Source organism: Bacillus rossius (assembly GCF_032445375.1).
Source record: "Bacillus rossius redtenbacheri isolate Brsri chromosome 9 unlocalized genomic scaffold, Brsri_v3 Brsri_v3_scf9_1, whole genome shotgun sequence".
Taxonomy (NCBI): domain Eukaryota; kingdom Metazoa; phylum Arthropoda; class Insecta; order Phasmatodea; family Bacillidae; genus Bacillus; species Bacillus rossius.
In genome coordinates, this window is record NW_026962012.1 from 1946819 (window position 1) to 1962558 (window position 15740).

General features: G+C 41.0%; 1 protein-coding gene across 3 annotated transcripts in view; it reads left to right on the forward strand.

The window, feature by feature from the left end:
- The window catches only part of LOC134542563 (uncharacterized), a 516727-nt gene that overhangs the window by 189422 nt on the left and 311565 nt on the right, over positions 1–15740 (forward strand). The window contains exon 1 of one of the 3 annotated variants that reach the window (XM_063386928.1): positions 5810–5922. The exons of the other annotated variants lie outside the window; for them this stretch is intronic. Coding sequence (XP_063242998.1) covers positions 5897–5922 — 26 coding nt within the window. The 5' untranslated portion in view covers positions 5810–5896. Of the gene's footprint in view, positions 1–5809; positions 5923–15740 lie in introns of those variants that run through there. 3 annotated transcript variants of the gene reach the window in all.

A 15740-nucleotide genomic window follows, 5' to 3' on the forward strand; every position in this document is an offset into this window, starting at 1 on the left:
TACGACTATTAACACAGGAAATATTTATAATATTATATAATTTCATTATTATTTTTCTTTTACATAAATGTTATTCATATCTGTATATCATTGGTTTAAAAAACACATTTAATACAAAATAATGCTCACACTGTCATTACCTATGGCAAGTTGACGATTGCAGGGGCAAGATGACGAATTCGTCATCTTGCCCCCGTCAACTTGCCCCAGCAGCCCTTTTTTTGCTTTACCAAAATCACTAACAACATTAACAAATTTTCTTCAACAATCTATACACTAAAATACTCCCAAAAGTCAGCATTTCATTTTACATATATAAACATTTAAAACAAATGGACTCTTTTCTCGTAATAGCTTAACATACGTACCTTCAATATTACAACAATGGCTCACGAAACAGACTGCCTCTCAATGCTGCCACATTCAAACTGACTGGAGAATTCCGCTGCACCTGCCTAGTAGGTGCAGATGGTGACACACAAGGTCACAGGTGCGCCAACCGTCTATCTGTGTTTCTGGATTAGTTACATACGATTCGTCGTCTTACCCCGTTCGCCAACTTACCCCGGTCTCCCCTACTAATTAATAGCATGCGTGGCAAATTCTATAGTTATTCAATGAATTTCTTCTTCCTTAGCCAGTACCGTGTAAATACATTTTACTGAATGTGGAATGTATTTTGAAACATTTTTATATGTTCCCTCGAAACACAGAGCGTCCGAAGTTGGGTTTTTGGTAAAAATTTGTTTCTGCTGAAACTTTAAAGTTGAAAACTACGCAGTATTCTAGATCGAAGAAAGTAGTTTGTCGTTCTTGTTTCAGTGTAGATATTAAAGGCGCGTACATAAACGAACAAAGTTGCGATTTGGTTTTCAATTGTCAGTCCTACGAACAGTAAAAGACCCATTTTGAATTATAGAGAGAGAAAGAGAGCGTCGCCATGGAAAGAAGGAGGGGGGGGAGGGGGGGTTTATGTGCGGTGTGGAATACTCCCCAGTTAAATGCCGAGTCCAACATTCAGAATAATAATAGCCATTTATAACGTTATCTTAACGCGTATCAGAACGTAACAGCGATAATCAAAAATGCCATCGAAAGATAAATAAATAAAACAGATATTTTTTTTTTTACCAATATAACACATCCTTTATATATATATATATATATATATATATATATATATATATATATATATGATGCATTAAAAAAACAATAATAATTACATTATTAATAAATCAAAATATTTAATAAGACTTAGGAATTAGTGATTTAAATTCCACCCATAGAGATCTTTAACATTTTATGTTTGCGTATTTAAAATAGGATAATGTAGATTAAGAAGCATTGGCGTAGGTACATACTTACCTCCGGAATGCGGTTTTTATTTATATTGTTGCAGTCATCTCAGAAAAGTGTTGAATACACTCCTTACAACAGTTTTATACAAAATGATAAATTTCATAGTCCTCCAACCCCCCTCCCCCCACCGCCCCTTCCCTAAACCAACAAACTTACATAATGTAACGTAATATTAGAGAGTCTGTTCAATTCAATTTGGAATGTTTTTGACGTGACAACGTCTAATAAATCGATGAACGCCGGCTGCACTCACGAAAATGTGTCCCGTAACGCACATTGTCCCGTTTACTGTGTCCCGTTACGCTCATTGTACGCTTGTGCCGCATCTATCTCTCTTCCACTCGATTGGAACAAACATCGATTTGACTATTTCGAGGCACATTAAACTTGAAACACTCCCATTCGTTTCCTACTTTTCCTATCATCGTCCTATCCTTAACATAATAACACAGATTGGAAGAAGATAAATAGCAAACATGTATAAAAGTTATGGTTAAAATAATCTGTTAGTTAAAGTAATAAACATATTTTAATTAATGAGTGCAAATAAAAGTAAATTTATCAATTAAATTGTAGATTTCATTTCACTCCTCCTTTGTATCCATACAAAATAGTGATAATTCAATAAAAATGATTGAATTTTATTCGTAAAAGTATGCAATCATTTCATCAATGTTTTGTTATGACTTTGTCGCGTTAAACTATCGTCCGTAAACCGACTTAACAGACAACCAATTTGTTTTTATTCTGTGTATTTGCCTGGCGGATGGGGGAGGGTTGAGCGCCACGCACGCAGCAGAAGTGCCGTGCTCGGGACCGCCCGGCCCTGAGGTCGCAGCGCCGGGATCAGTATTGCAGCCGCGGCCGGCGGCTGATTGAAGCACTTGTGCAGAGTCCGAAGGAGCGCGGTGCAGCGCTCGCCAGGGAGGGGGGGGGGGTTTACGGTTGGAAGCATAGGACGTGACTCGGGACTTGAAGTGCCACTCCAGCTGGCTAGAGTCCGTGTCTCTTCGCTTGTATCGAAATTTTGTCAGTCCTCAGAAGCGTAGCACCAACTGGTGTCCACTTCCCAAACTTGCCCTCTGCGAGGCTACACGCTCGCAACCACGCTCAGTTGTTTACGAAACTGTCGACGGAACAGCAGTGAGAGAATGATACGTGGGCCAACCTGTGGTTGTGTGTTAGCGCGGGCAAACATCGAACTACTGATCACAAAATGTCAAAAAAAAAACTTTTTAAAGGTTAAACGAGGATCGTTAAGTGTAGCAGAGATAAATTTTCTCTCTTTTAAAACACAGTTCCCCCTTAATTCAGCACGACAGTGTTTCGTGGAAAAATAACTGCTGAGCCAATTACAATAACGATAGCAACAGGTGCGAAAATATCTCGTTAAAAAATAAATCGGTTGAGTCTTAATGGCTTGGCTTTATAGTACCTTCTCAATTTTCCCAGAGACCTAAAAAGTTAACAACTAGTGCGTTATTGATTCATTTGCCAAACAGGATAATCAGTGGCGTAAATTGTACTGCCTGAATTCAAAAGTGTTTTTTTTTTAGATAAGAAAGTATGTTCACTTGAAATAGTTCTATGGTTCATATGTGTATTAAAAGTTTAACACTGTTCGTGTAGTTTGTTGTGCTTTCAAAGTAAAAATGCTCTGTCAAACATGCAAATATGTAGAATGCTATGTGTAATATTTTTTTAAGAGTTAGTGCTAGTTAAATAAATTTTGTCAGATGTTGATAAATTTTTGCACTGAGTTTTATTAAGTTGTTGTAGTTGCCTGTACAAAATTGTATAATATTGTTTCTTCATTTAATTGAGATATTTAATTAATTATAATATTTTAAGGCATTTTGAGACAAAAAAAGGAAGACAGGATTTTGAGATTCTAACCTTACATATATACAACCTTATTTGGTAAAATTTTAAAGTTTCACTGTCACAAGTGCAATAATTCTGTGATAATATAACTAAAATTTAACCCCATGTTTTATACAAATTTTCAGTCTTTTAGGGAATTGCATCTCTAGCATTAGTTAGCGTTTAAAAAAAGATAATCGGACCACGACATACACTTATCTTCAAGGAATAATTATATGTCCAATATTTATGCCTGCGATATTTGTGAAGTCTCTAGTAATTTATTTTAATTGCAATAAATTTTCACATCCAAAGAGTGCAGGGTTTTGGAATATTTCTCTTTAAGCAGCACACATGCGTGTTACATGGCAACTCATGCATCTGAGACACAGATGAAATGGTACAGAATCATTTGATACATATCACATATCGGTGCGATATCTGTAACTTTCAAACCCATTGATAAAAATAAAAAGTCAAATGTCGAGTTCTGCAGCCTTCTTCGCGGAAACATTCATGAAAAAAGGCACGCAGATGAGTGCTGCCAAGGCGATAACTGCCGCAGGAAACTCAACTACATCGCCAGATAAAGTGTTTATAAAAAAATACTTTTGTTTGCTATTTATAACTTAAGCATTTCATTTATACTGATTCATTTTATTTTATTACGTAACAAACAAAAGTAAATCTAAATGTAAGTAGATGCGGTAAAAGTTATGTTCAAATGTAAATCAATGAGTATATTTTATGAAATGCAAGGGAAGTATCTACAAGCGCGGGGACCAGGGGGAGAGAAGCTCGACCCAAGAGCGGAGGGCCGTGATTGGCTGGCAGACAGAGAGGGCGGGCCCAGTCCTGAGGGACGGAGGAAGGACACTTGTTTGAGGACCTCCAAGGAGTCAGGTCCGGGCGCGGCGAGTATTGTCTTGTAGCGCCGCGTCGAGGCTACGGCGGTGAATAAATTAGAAACACCGCACAAACGGGGAGTTGGTTAATGTTTGTAATAAGATGATTCTAGTTAAGATTAAATATTTTAAACTGTGACTGATTAAGTTCTGGATAACGTGTAGCATTTGCGCGATCGGTATTGCCGCGGGGCGAAACGAAAAAACGGTAAGACATTCCATCACCGATACATCCCGTGAGAAGAGAACCTTATACAACCAGTGCTTAAAATTAAGTGCTTGATTTCACTTCACTTCACATGGGTGCTTGTGTTTCTGAACTTCCAATTTTCTTACAATACATCAATGAGACGACTCTTGAATATGCTTTTGTATCATTTCTTAACAACATTTTGGTTGATAATTGTTATCAACCATGGACAAAACTTAGAGAAACGGGTATTACGCAGGTTCATTTCACTCAAATTACCTATGTATGATCAAGCATTTTTATAATGCTCATTGGTCGATAACAAGTTATCATTTGGCGGGTTACACGGTATTGGGCAAAAATTTCTTCTTGTTGTTATAACTGGCTTATGGTTGTCAGGACAAGTCGATAGCACTTTTAGTCAAATTATCAACGTGAAGCAAATGTATATGTTCTTCAATTCTACTTTGCCACCCAATGAATCCGCCAAATAATCGTGGCTCTACCAGTAAGTGAAAATAATAATGAATATTCAAAAATTTTATTTACTTCATTCTTTTGGCTTTGATAGGATTTGATTTAATATGACCAAGTTTAATTTTTTGGCATTTAGTTTACAGTTACATCTCAATCGTTTCAGTTGACATTAATTTTTTTTTAATTTTTTGTTTACAATCAATGAAACTCGTCCTTTAACAAAAGGTGGTAGAATTTTCACAAAAATAAGCAGCTTTAGATATGTAATTCGTATCCTACTAACATCATTCGCAGAAGGGGATAGTAATCACCGTTCATTCAACATTGGATTTTATATTATGGCAATTCAAATTTTAACTACCTGCCGCGTAATTAGACGTAACTAAGGTGATTTCACGCGTGGTGAGCCAGTAGGCAATAATCCTCCCAACAGTTCCTTTTGCCGGTGATCAGTACTGACTTGAGGACTCGACTTTTTTTTATGTTTGCACGGCAAAACCGTTCCAAGTCCAAGTTAATGAAACGTCCCTGAATAATTGTAGACGCTGCGAAACATTTTGCGGCGATACCGCGAGAAAACAGCGCCAAAGAGTGAGGTCGCTTTCCCGCAAACAAGTTGTCACGTACGTGGGCGCTAACGACAATTTTCGGCCTGCCGGGTTCTGTTGACCACAACAACCTTTTGTTCACGGCCCTTGTCTTCCCACAAAAGACGCCTCGCTCGCACGTGTACCCGCACTGTTTTATTACGTGGGGAGGGGGGGGGGGGGCGAATACTTCGTTGGCGGAGGAACGAACACGTTCGTCGCTGTCCGAAGAAGACGGTGTTCTAAGGTAGATCTCGAGGTGGACGAAGCCATCTTCAACAGTAAAGTGCTCAAGTGCGGTCGTTGAAAACCAACGGGCGTACCGGAAGAGTTAATCTGAGTCGTGTGTTCTGGAACTGCTTCATTTTTTTTGGTTCTGCTAAATAACACGAATAAAGTCTTGTTACAAGGAGTTCTCGTGGCGATGCCGTTCTAACAAGATGGTGCTGCTGCAGTTACTTGGAAGACTTCGGGCCCGCGGATGATATCGTGGAAACTCGTCATCGCGAACGGCCATGTACGCGAGGATCACGAAACACAGGTATGGATGGGCTTTCGAAAATGTTGGTCTTGACGCAAGGAAAAAATGATTTGGCAAAAGCGGCGACGATTGACTATTACTGCTTGCTTTGCATGGATCGTGTACTTACACAAGAATGGGAGAAGTTCCCCGATCCTTGCGGTCTCAACCCACAGAGTTGGATTTTTAATTTTTGGCAATTGCATACTTATTGGGGGGGGGGGGGGATCCGTTCTTTGAATTATTCTTGCAATGGGGAAGATTGATTAGACATACGCAATTTCTTGTTAACGCTGCATGTCATAGAGAAAATTTGAAGAATGGTCTTAAAATAAAGAATACACATACACACGGCATTTAACATTTGACTTCGGTTGAATTTGAATCTTTTCCTGGGTTTATATTTTTCTTTTTGTCCATTCTTTAGGTTGTTCTTCTATGATAAACAGTGTTATCTAGCAAGCATTTAACATGGGTTAATTTTGGCTGGTTTTCAGGTGTGTTTGTGTATTTTTCAGGTTGTCTCTATGACATACAGTGAAAAAAGCACTGGTGTATGTCGAAAATAATATTTTGAAGTATTTTTTTCATAGGAATACAGAAGTAAAGCGGTGGAAACACAGAAAATTACATCTAGTAATGATCACGACAAAATAAGTCATGCAAAAATTTTAAGTACTAACGTTTTTCTAATTTTTGTGTCAAAAAATAGCAGGTAACGTGATGCATTCACCTGGTAACAAAATTAGAAACAAAACAAAACATAATAATTCTTATGTAAGGGAACATCCTTTGGAATTGTCCAGGATGAAAAATAATGGCATGATATTTACAATGCAATAACCCACCACTTCAGGTAAATCCGAGCCTTTACTGGTGAAAGCCACTCATAGTGAGGTTCTCCGACTGAAACAAACTGCAGGAATCCGCTGATTCAAGAAAAGCAATAGGAATTAACACACGATCTGCTAAATGATCAGCTTGGAGAAATTTCAGATTAAAGCATATGAAATTGTTATTCAAGTGGCAGTTGACATGTTCTTGCAAATATTCTGCTTGGGCGACTTAATATGATAATAATGTTACAAATACGCATTTGCCGGTTTATTTCTTTCTAAAAGTAGATTACAGAGTTTCATGGTAACTTTAAACAAATTGATGGAACCCTAGGCCGATTTAGGGAATCATCAGTCTCGGAGGAAAATAAAATGGACACCTTTTTTATTACTGTTCTTGAAAATGTTAACATTACAAATTTACAATACACTTAAATGTTCTTATATCAATAATAACAAAATTTGCTCAAGTGTATTCATTGCTGCCATTAAATGTTAATTCCTTATATCCTACTAGCTAAAGTACCCGGTGCTGCCCGGGCTTAACAATCATAATATAAGAAACATCTCTACCTAGTTTCAAGTCTGGAGGATATACACTTGAAAAATGGGAAATTTTGATTTTAAAATTCCATTGATTGCTCAATCTCGGTGCATCAGCCAAAATTGGAACGCTAATCTTCAGCTTCATTTTGTGGGAAGGCAGGTAACCCTAGGCAATATGTGACGGACGCACCAAACGATAGCGCGTTACAAATTCAAGGCAACGCCATCTATTGACAAAGTTCTAAACTAAACTGAACTGTTATTAGCGCCTTTAGTTTTCTATCAGCCGCGGGCTTAACTAACCGGATGGGTTTCGCCAAGGAGAAGAATAGTAAGCTGCCAGATCTTGCTATATGATCGTGTGGCTTCATAGAGAAATTACAAAACCTGGATGTTTGTGTGTATGACCATCTCGTATAATTTTCTAATTTAAAACTGATTTTACCCCCTTTTCACTCCCTTGGGGATGGAATTTCATAATTATATGTAGTCTTTGTCACTCTCCAGCCCATAAACTATCTATGTGCAAAAAAAATCATGTCGATCCGTTTGTTCCATTGCTGCGTGAAAGAAGGACAAACATTCAAACAAACTTTCGATTAGAATATTAGCAGGGATTCGTGTTCACAAGTGCCTATTGATAAAAAAACACTTTCGTGTATAATATAAAAAATAATAAAAAAAATCTTTTTAAATCTGGAATAGTATCTGCGAAACAAAATATAAAAATGTTTCAATGTTTTTTTTTTTGGTGGGGGGAGGGGGGCGAAGTGGTGATTCGTTGGAACGTGAGACGTGGGACCCGTGTTGTAGTTGGTCCGTGGGAAGTCGCCTGGTGCAGGAGCTCCGTGACTGCTGGGGTCTGGGGTCGCTCCTGTAGCTCCTGTAGCTCCTGTAGCTCCTGTAGCTCCTGTAGCCTCGGCCACTACAGCCGACCGCGTGTGGCGTGCACAGGCCTTTATTGCTGGGGCGTCATTGCTCTCGCCAGTCGTGACCAGTAAAAAGAGAAATCCAGTTTTGCTGTCCCTTGGTCGCTCTACCTCTTGCCAATTATCCCCTCCCGTACCGTATTCTTTAAGGTGCATTTATAGTACACAGAAATATTTTTTGAACCTTTTCACCCTAATTGCTTCACAGTATTAACTGCGCACGTTAATAAGCACGTAAAAAAAAAGTCATATTGTTGAATAGGCCTATTCGATTATCATTTACATGGTTTGAAAAAAATATGCTTGAATGAAAGAATAGTTAGAATATAAAATTATGTGCCGATTCTCGTAATAAATACTTAGTATTATCTCGGCAAACGCATTTAATATATGAAAAAATAACCATAGTTAAGATTTGTACAAAGTTACAGTCTTTCTTGTAGTATAACAATCTATTTCTTGGCAACTGGTATCTAAGTAGAATCTTTTGTAAAATATTTAATATATATATTTTTTCTGTGTATCGAGCTGTTTAACCTGTTCGTAGCATTAGCATTTACACCGCTATAGTGTGTATTGCTCACCAATTACCTACTAACGAGAGTGACTTAACTTCAGAACAGACACACACTTCTTTCTGCCTTGCTGTTTCCCTTCCAGCCCAGGTTCGAAGACTGGTCCATCCAGAAACCAGGCTTCCTTTTTTTTTTCTCTCTCTCTGCCGTGCTTCTTTATTTCTCTCTCCTCGAGTAAGACGCGACCTTGAGCGGAACTTTCCCGATGCGCAGTTTCTGTGCGGCCTCCTCCCTCCCTTCGCCCTCGTTGCTGCACTTCTCCCCGCCACCAGGAGAGTATTTCCGGCAAGGTGAATAGTGGCTGAGTGCACTCGCTCTCTCGGTTCTGCCCGGTCCCTTGGAAGCCACGTCGATCGTTAGATCAGCGGACCTACAAGCATGGCTGTTCCTCTCACACCCCCTCTGAAAACAATCCTGACATCTTATACGGCACTTGGCAGGAGTAACTTCAAGAATGGAACGGAAGTCGCAAGGAACGGAAAATTTGTAACCATGTTGCGGCCATTTGTGACGGATGGCGTGAAACAAAGTTCAAAAAAAGCCAAAATGAAACTTTATAGTATTAACTGTTTAGTTTTAACCAGTTGGGGAGTATTTTAATAAAATCCCTTGTCGAAAATTAGGTCCAAGGCCGGGGTTTCGTACTTTTGTTCAGGTGTTTTTTTTTTTTTTTCAACTTTTATCGGAGCCCTTTCCATTATACAGTTTTAACATTTAGGTCTGCTAACTGAATAAATAGATAGTCTGCGTAGGTGCTTCGGAAGCGAATTCCAGCGGCGGGTGTGGAAATTACGATTGATTCGCGTCATGAAATGTAGTTGAAAACACAATTTCCGTATATTTAACAAGCTCGGTATTGGTTTTAAGAAATCTACGTTTAATTTTGTGTTCGAATTTCTAATTATACATGATGTATTTGACTTTCTCCAGTCTACGCGCTTCGTTTTGCACCCGCACGTCTGCTTAGGCCATCTCCGTGTCTTCTTATTTTTAATTTTCTTTTTCAGTCCAGATAAACGAGATCCGAACAGTGCGCCTTTTATAATGAGAACAGGTGTTCTGCACGTCACAAAGGTCACAAAGACGTCCTGAAATAAAAAATAGTTAAGTTGCTAAAAGTGGTGAAAACTTTAATCTCCAGCAGTCTTTTTCTAGCTTAAAATTGGTTTTTTTGGCGCCGCACTTAAGGTTATAGTTGCAAATTAAATATAAAAATGTTAAGGAATGCCCAATTAAATCAGGTGTAAACAGTTTTGAATTTTATAAGATATAAATCGCCACGTTCCTGCCAATAGTACTGTGTTTAATTTGGCTGATTATATAACAATTTCCCTGTTATAAAAAAAAAGTTGTAAGAACATTTTATTAAGAGGTTCTGGAAAAAGTCTTGAAATGCAGGAGAACTCAGTAGACTCATGCCTGTTGAGCTAAAATGACGAGGGAATAACGAAATGTAGATCCCAGGGTAATGTGCATTTTCCTCACGTGTAACTTCGTCGTTATTAGTTTGACAGGTTAAAATTCATCTATCATTTGTGAGGGAAAATACTGGTGAAAATGGCCTGCCAGCCTAGTTCTTTGGAAAACAAAATACTTTATTTACGTTAATGTAATTATTTGTGTGTTATTAAAGCTTTATGCCGCACATGAATTCGTCGTACGGGAGTATTTATTTATTGGAGAGACTATTTAGTTATTGCTGTTTCAGATATCTCAAAAACTGAAATATTTGTTTTATTCTCTGTTCATAAATAAAATTATTATAGTGTGTTCTGAATCAATTCAAGATTCTGTTTATGAGTTGTTGGTGGTATTATCATGCAGACACTGAAGATTGTTATAGATATAGCATAAAAATTGTTCAACATAAACATAAAAATACTGATGCGTTGGTTTCTGAAAGAAGCTCCTGATTATTATACTATCATAATGTGTTATTGGTATACGATCTTTGTGAAAACAAACCTACCGCGTACAATACACAAATCTGAAATATTATTTTCCCGAAGTGGAGCAAAATTGTTTGTATTTTAGATGTTTTAATTTTATTTAGAAATCACTATTATTTTTAATATTGATTTTTAAATTAGATACCAGCATAGCGCTACATAATATTCTAAGCTCAATTTTAAGTCTTTTTCATGTAATATCAACAATCAAACCTAATTTGTCATGAAATAATATTAAGTACTGTATTTATAGATATAGGCTATAGATATGAACTAATTATTACGGATAGTAACACCACTACAAAATACTTAAATAACACTAAAATAATGTTAATTTGTTAACACTTGCATAATTCAAAAATAATATCTATGATAAGATGCGTTTTTTAAAAAATATGAAATAAACTTTATTGATTTAGGTAGACAAACCATGACTTGATGTAAGTTTTTGGACATACGCCATTGCTAAGAACTTTTTCTGTTGAAGAAAAACTAAAAAATAAGTAAATAAATAAATAAAAATACCCAAAAAAAGACAAAAAACACAAAATTAAGCAAAAATATTTCTATTGTCAACAAGGATATAAACACCACAAAATATTCCGTATCAGGAATATGGTCAACAAACAAAGAAAAACAAAGAAAAATGTACTAAGAGAACGAAAAAAAACCACAGATGATGACGACACAGAATTATTGAACCCAAAAAAATTCAGCACAATGGTTGAACCGAAAAAAAAAACACGACAAAACGAAAAGACGAAACAAACACAATAGTTTTCCAAAACAGAATAGAGTGATAAAAAAAACCACAAATGATGACAAAACAAAAATATTGAACCCAAAATAATTTAGCACAACAGTTGAAACGAGAAAAAAACACAACAAAACGAAAAGACGAAACGAACACAATAGTTTTACCAAAACAGAAACAAGCGACGATTCGGGAACTGCTATCTGCTCCCGTCCTCAGGCAGAGATTCACATGGTACGGAAACACAGGTGCGACTGACTCTACTGACTCTACGACTCTGTCGCAGTCGTAGAGTCAGTCGCACCTGTGTTTCCGTACCATGTGCGCCTCTGCCTGAGGACGGGAGCAGATAGCAGTTCCCGAATCGTCGCTTGTTTCTGTTTTGGTAAAAACTATTGTGTTCGTTTCGTATTTTCGTTTTGTCGTGTTTTTGTCTCGTTTCAACTGTTGTGCTGAATTTTTTTGGGTTCAATATTTCTGTGTCGTCATCATCTGTGGGTTTTTTTCGTTCACTTAGTACATTTTTCTTTGTTTTTCTTTGTTTGTTGACCATATTCCTGTTACGGAATATTTTGTGGTGTTTATATCCTTGTTGACAACAGCAATTTTTTGCTTAATTTTGTGTTTTTTGTCTTTTTTTGGGTATTTTTATTTATTTTTTTATTTAGTTTTTAGTTTTTCTTCAACAGAAAAAGTTCTTAGCAATGGTGTATGTCCAAAAACGTCCATCAAGTCATGCACTCCCATTGCACAAATCTTTCAAAGATAACAGACAAACCGTGCAACGAAATAACTATTAGTTTGAGGTTTAGCCTGATAATGAAGACTGATGACCGCGGTGTAGTTAGCTACTCTGTAACGCGTTATTATTTAAGATTGGTTTACAAGGTTCAAGATCGAAATTTTGTGACATATCAGATTTCGACATGGTTTCGTTAAAAAAAATTATTTTTTTACTACGTGGTTACCTTCCAGCTAACGGAAAATCCACGGACAAAGTTTCATACGTTTGTATCTTATATATACACTCGCATATACGATCATTGAAACAAAGAAGAAAATGGTAGTTCGTAGAATATTAGCTTTGAATTTTGCGGGAAAAAATATATATTTCTGTCACCACATCTACAATAGAATTCCACAATTTTTTTTTCCGTCAGCCAATCGAGTGCGAGATAGGTTGACGTATGGCATGTTGGGCTAGGTCATGAGCCTCCAGCTGGCTGGCTGCTTCAGGGCTGTGAATGGCTGGCCAGATGACGAGCGGTAGTAGGAGGATAAGGGGGGTCGGGGTCGGTGTGACGAGGGGTGTAAAAGTAAAAACCCTCGAGGATTGGAAACGCCGACGTCAGCGCCACGTCGCGAGTGGAGGAAGCTCTCGTCGCACCGGGGCTGTTGCGGTCCACACTCACACGGGGCTGTTGCGGTCCACACTCACACGGGGCTGTTGCGGTCCACACTCACACGGGGCTGTTGCGGTCCACACTCACACGGGGCTGTTGCGGTCCACACTCACACGGGGCTGTTGCGGTCCACACTCACACGGGGCTGTTGCGGTCCACACTCACACGGGGCTGTTGCGGTCCACACTCACACGGGGCTGTTGCGGTCCACACTCACACGGGGCTGTTGCGGTCCACACTCACACGGGGCTGTTGCGGTCCACACTCACACGGGGCTGTTGCGGTCCACACTCACACGGGGCTGTTGCGGTCCACACTCACACGGGGCTGTTGCGGTCCACACTCACACGGGGCTGTTGCGGTCCACACTCACACGGGGCTGTTGCGGTCCACACTCACACGGGGCTGTTGCGGTCCACACTCACACGGGGCTGTTGCGGTCCACACTCACACGGGGCTGTTGCGGTCCACACTCACACGGGGCTGTTGCGGTCCACACTCACACGGGGCTGTTGCGGTCCACACTCACACGGGGCTGTTGCGGTCCACACTCACACGGGGCTGTTGCGGTCCACACTCACACGGGGCTGTTGCGGTCCACACTCACACGGGGCTGTTGCGGTCCACACTCACACGGGACTGTTGCGGTCCACACTCACACGGGGCTGTTGCGGTCCACACTCACACGGGGCTGTTGCGGTCCACACTCACACGGGGCTGTTGCGGTCCACACTCACACGGGGCTGTTGCGGTCCACACTCACACGGGGCTGTTGCGGTCCACACTCACACGGGGCTGTTGCGGTCCACACTCACACGGGGCTGTTGCGGTCCACACTCACACGGGGCTGTTGCGGTCCACACTCACACGGGGCTGTTGCGGTCCACACTCACACGGGGCTGTTGCGGTCCACACTCACACGGGGCTGTTGCGGTCCACACTCACACGGGGCTGTTGCGGTCCACACTCACACGGGGCTGTTGCGGTCCACACTCACACGGGGCTGTTGCGGTCCACACTCACACGGGGCTGTTGCGGTCCACACTCACACGGGGCTGTTGCGGTCCACACTCACACGGGGCTGTTGCGGTCCACACTCACACGGGACTGTTGCGGTCCACACTCACACGGGGCTGTTGCGGTCCACACTCACACGGGGCTGTTGCGGTCCACACTCACACGGGGCTGTTGCGGTCCACACTCACACGGGGCTGTTGCGGTCCACACTCACACGGGGCTGTTGCGGTCCACACTCACACGGGGCTGTTGCGGTCCACACTCACACGGGGCTGTTGCGGTCCACACTCACACGGGGCTGGTGCGGTCCACACTCACACGGGGCTGGTGCGGTCCACACTCACACGGGGCTGTTGCGGTCCACACTCACACGGGGCTGTTGCGGTCCACACTCACACGGGGCTGTTGCGGTCCACACTCACACGGGGCTGTTGCGGTCCACACTCACACGGGGCTGTTGCGGTCCACACTCACACGGGGCTGTTGCGGTCCACACTCACACGGGGCTGTTGCGGTCCACACTCACACGGGGCTGTTGCGGTCCACACTCACACGGGGCTGGTGCGGTCCACACTCACACGGGGCTGGTGCGGTCCACACTCACACGGGGCTGTTGCGGTCCACACTCACACGGGGCTGTTGCGGTCCACACTCACACGGGGCTGTTGCGGTCCACACTCACACGGGGCTGTTGCGGTCCACACTCACACGGGGCTGTTGCGGTCCACACTCACACGGGGCTGTTGCGGTCCACACTCACACGGGGCTGGTGAAGGATCGACGGGGCGGGTGAGTAGGGGTGGTTAGGTGGGAGGGGGGAGGGAGGCACTGCTGAACGCCTTGAACCTGTGGCCACGCGGATTCGGAGGTGACCCTGAGGGGCGCTCAGACGTCGACTGGCGTGACCCCCTCCCGCCGCGCCACTCACCGGGAGACCTCGCCGCACCGAACTTGGCCGCTGTTCAAGGTCGTCCCTCCCCCCCCCCTCCCCACCCTCCGCCACTGCTTCATTACGGCTGCGGCCGACCGGGCCGCACGCACCTAGAGACGTCACTAGTGAAACTGGTAGAATAGTTCCGTAGCAGCTTTACAATACATCGAGTCAAGCACTCCCATTGCACAAATCTTTCAAATATAATACATCAGTAACCAAATTGCGTTACAAGCGGCATAATGATGCATCTACAGCAAAGACAATTAGTAAAACAAACGGGTCCCGTGAAAGCACTTAAAAAAAAAAAAAAATTGTACTCTCTACAAGGAAAATCCTTCGAAACTCTGTTTCCAATGATATATCTGTTGTAAAACTAAAAGGAAGAGCTTTGTAGTATTCAAAATTATTTACACAAACCTATCCCCCCCCCCCTCAACGACAACAGACGTATTTTAAAATCCTAACGCACACACCTTTAGCAGAAGTGCCAATGTTTCATTACAACTATCAAATCTTATGTTTTTCAAGCTATTATTAGATTTTACATAACAGTGTACGTAACATTTGTATTTTTCCCCCGCGAAAATACATCCCCCAACTCGCACAGAAGACCAGTTGCCAAAATAGTTATAAGATATTGTAACTTTGTACAATAGATGGCGGTGATAATTTTGGGTTTAATAAAATCCGTTATTCGAGTTAATATTCAGTAGCTATTTCTAACAATAATTAATTGGTTCATAATTTTTATTTTATTTTAATTGATGTTTCATTCACGCATATATATTTTTAAACCATTGAAAAGATAATCGTATATTCGATAATTGGACTATATATTCTAATTATACTTACTAAAGTGCGCAGTTATTACTGGAAAGGTACAAATAACTTTTAAC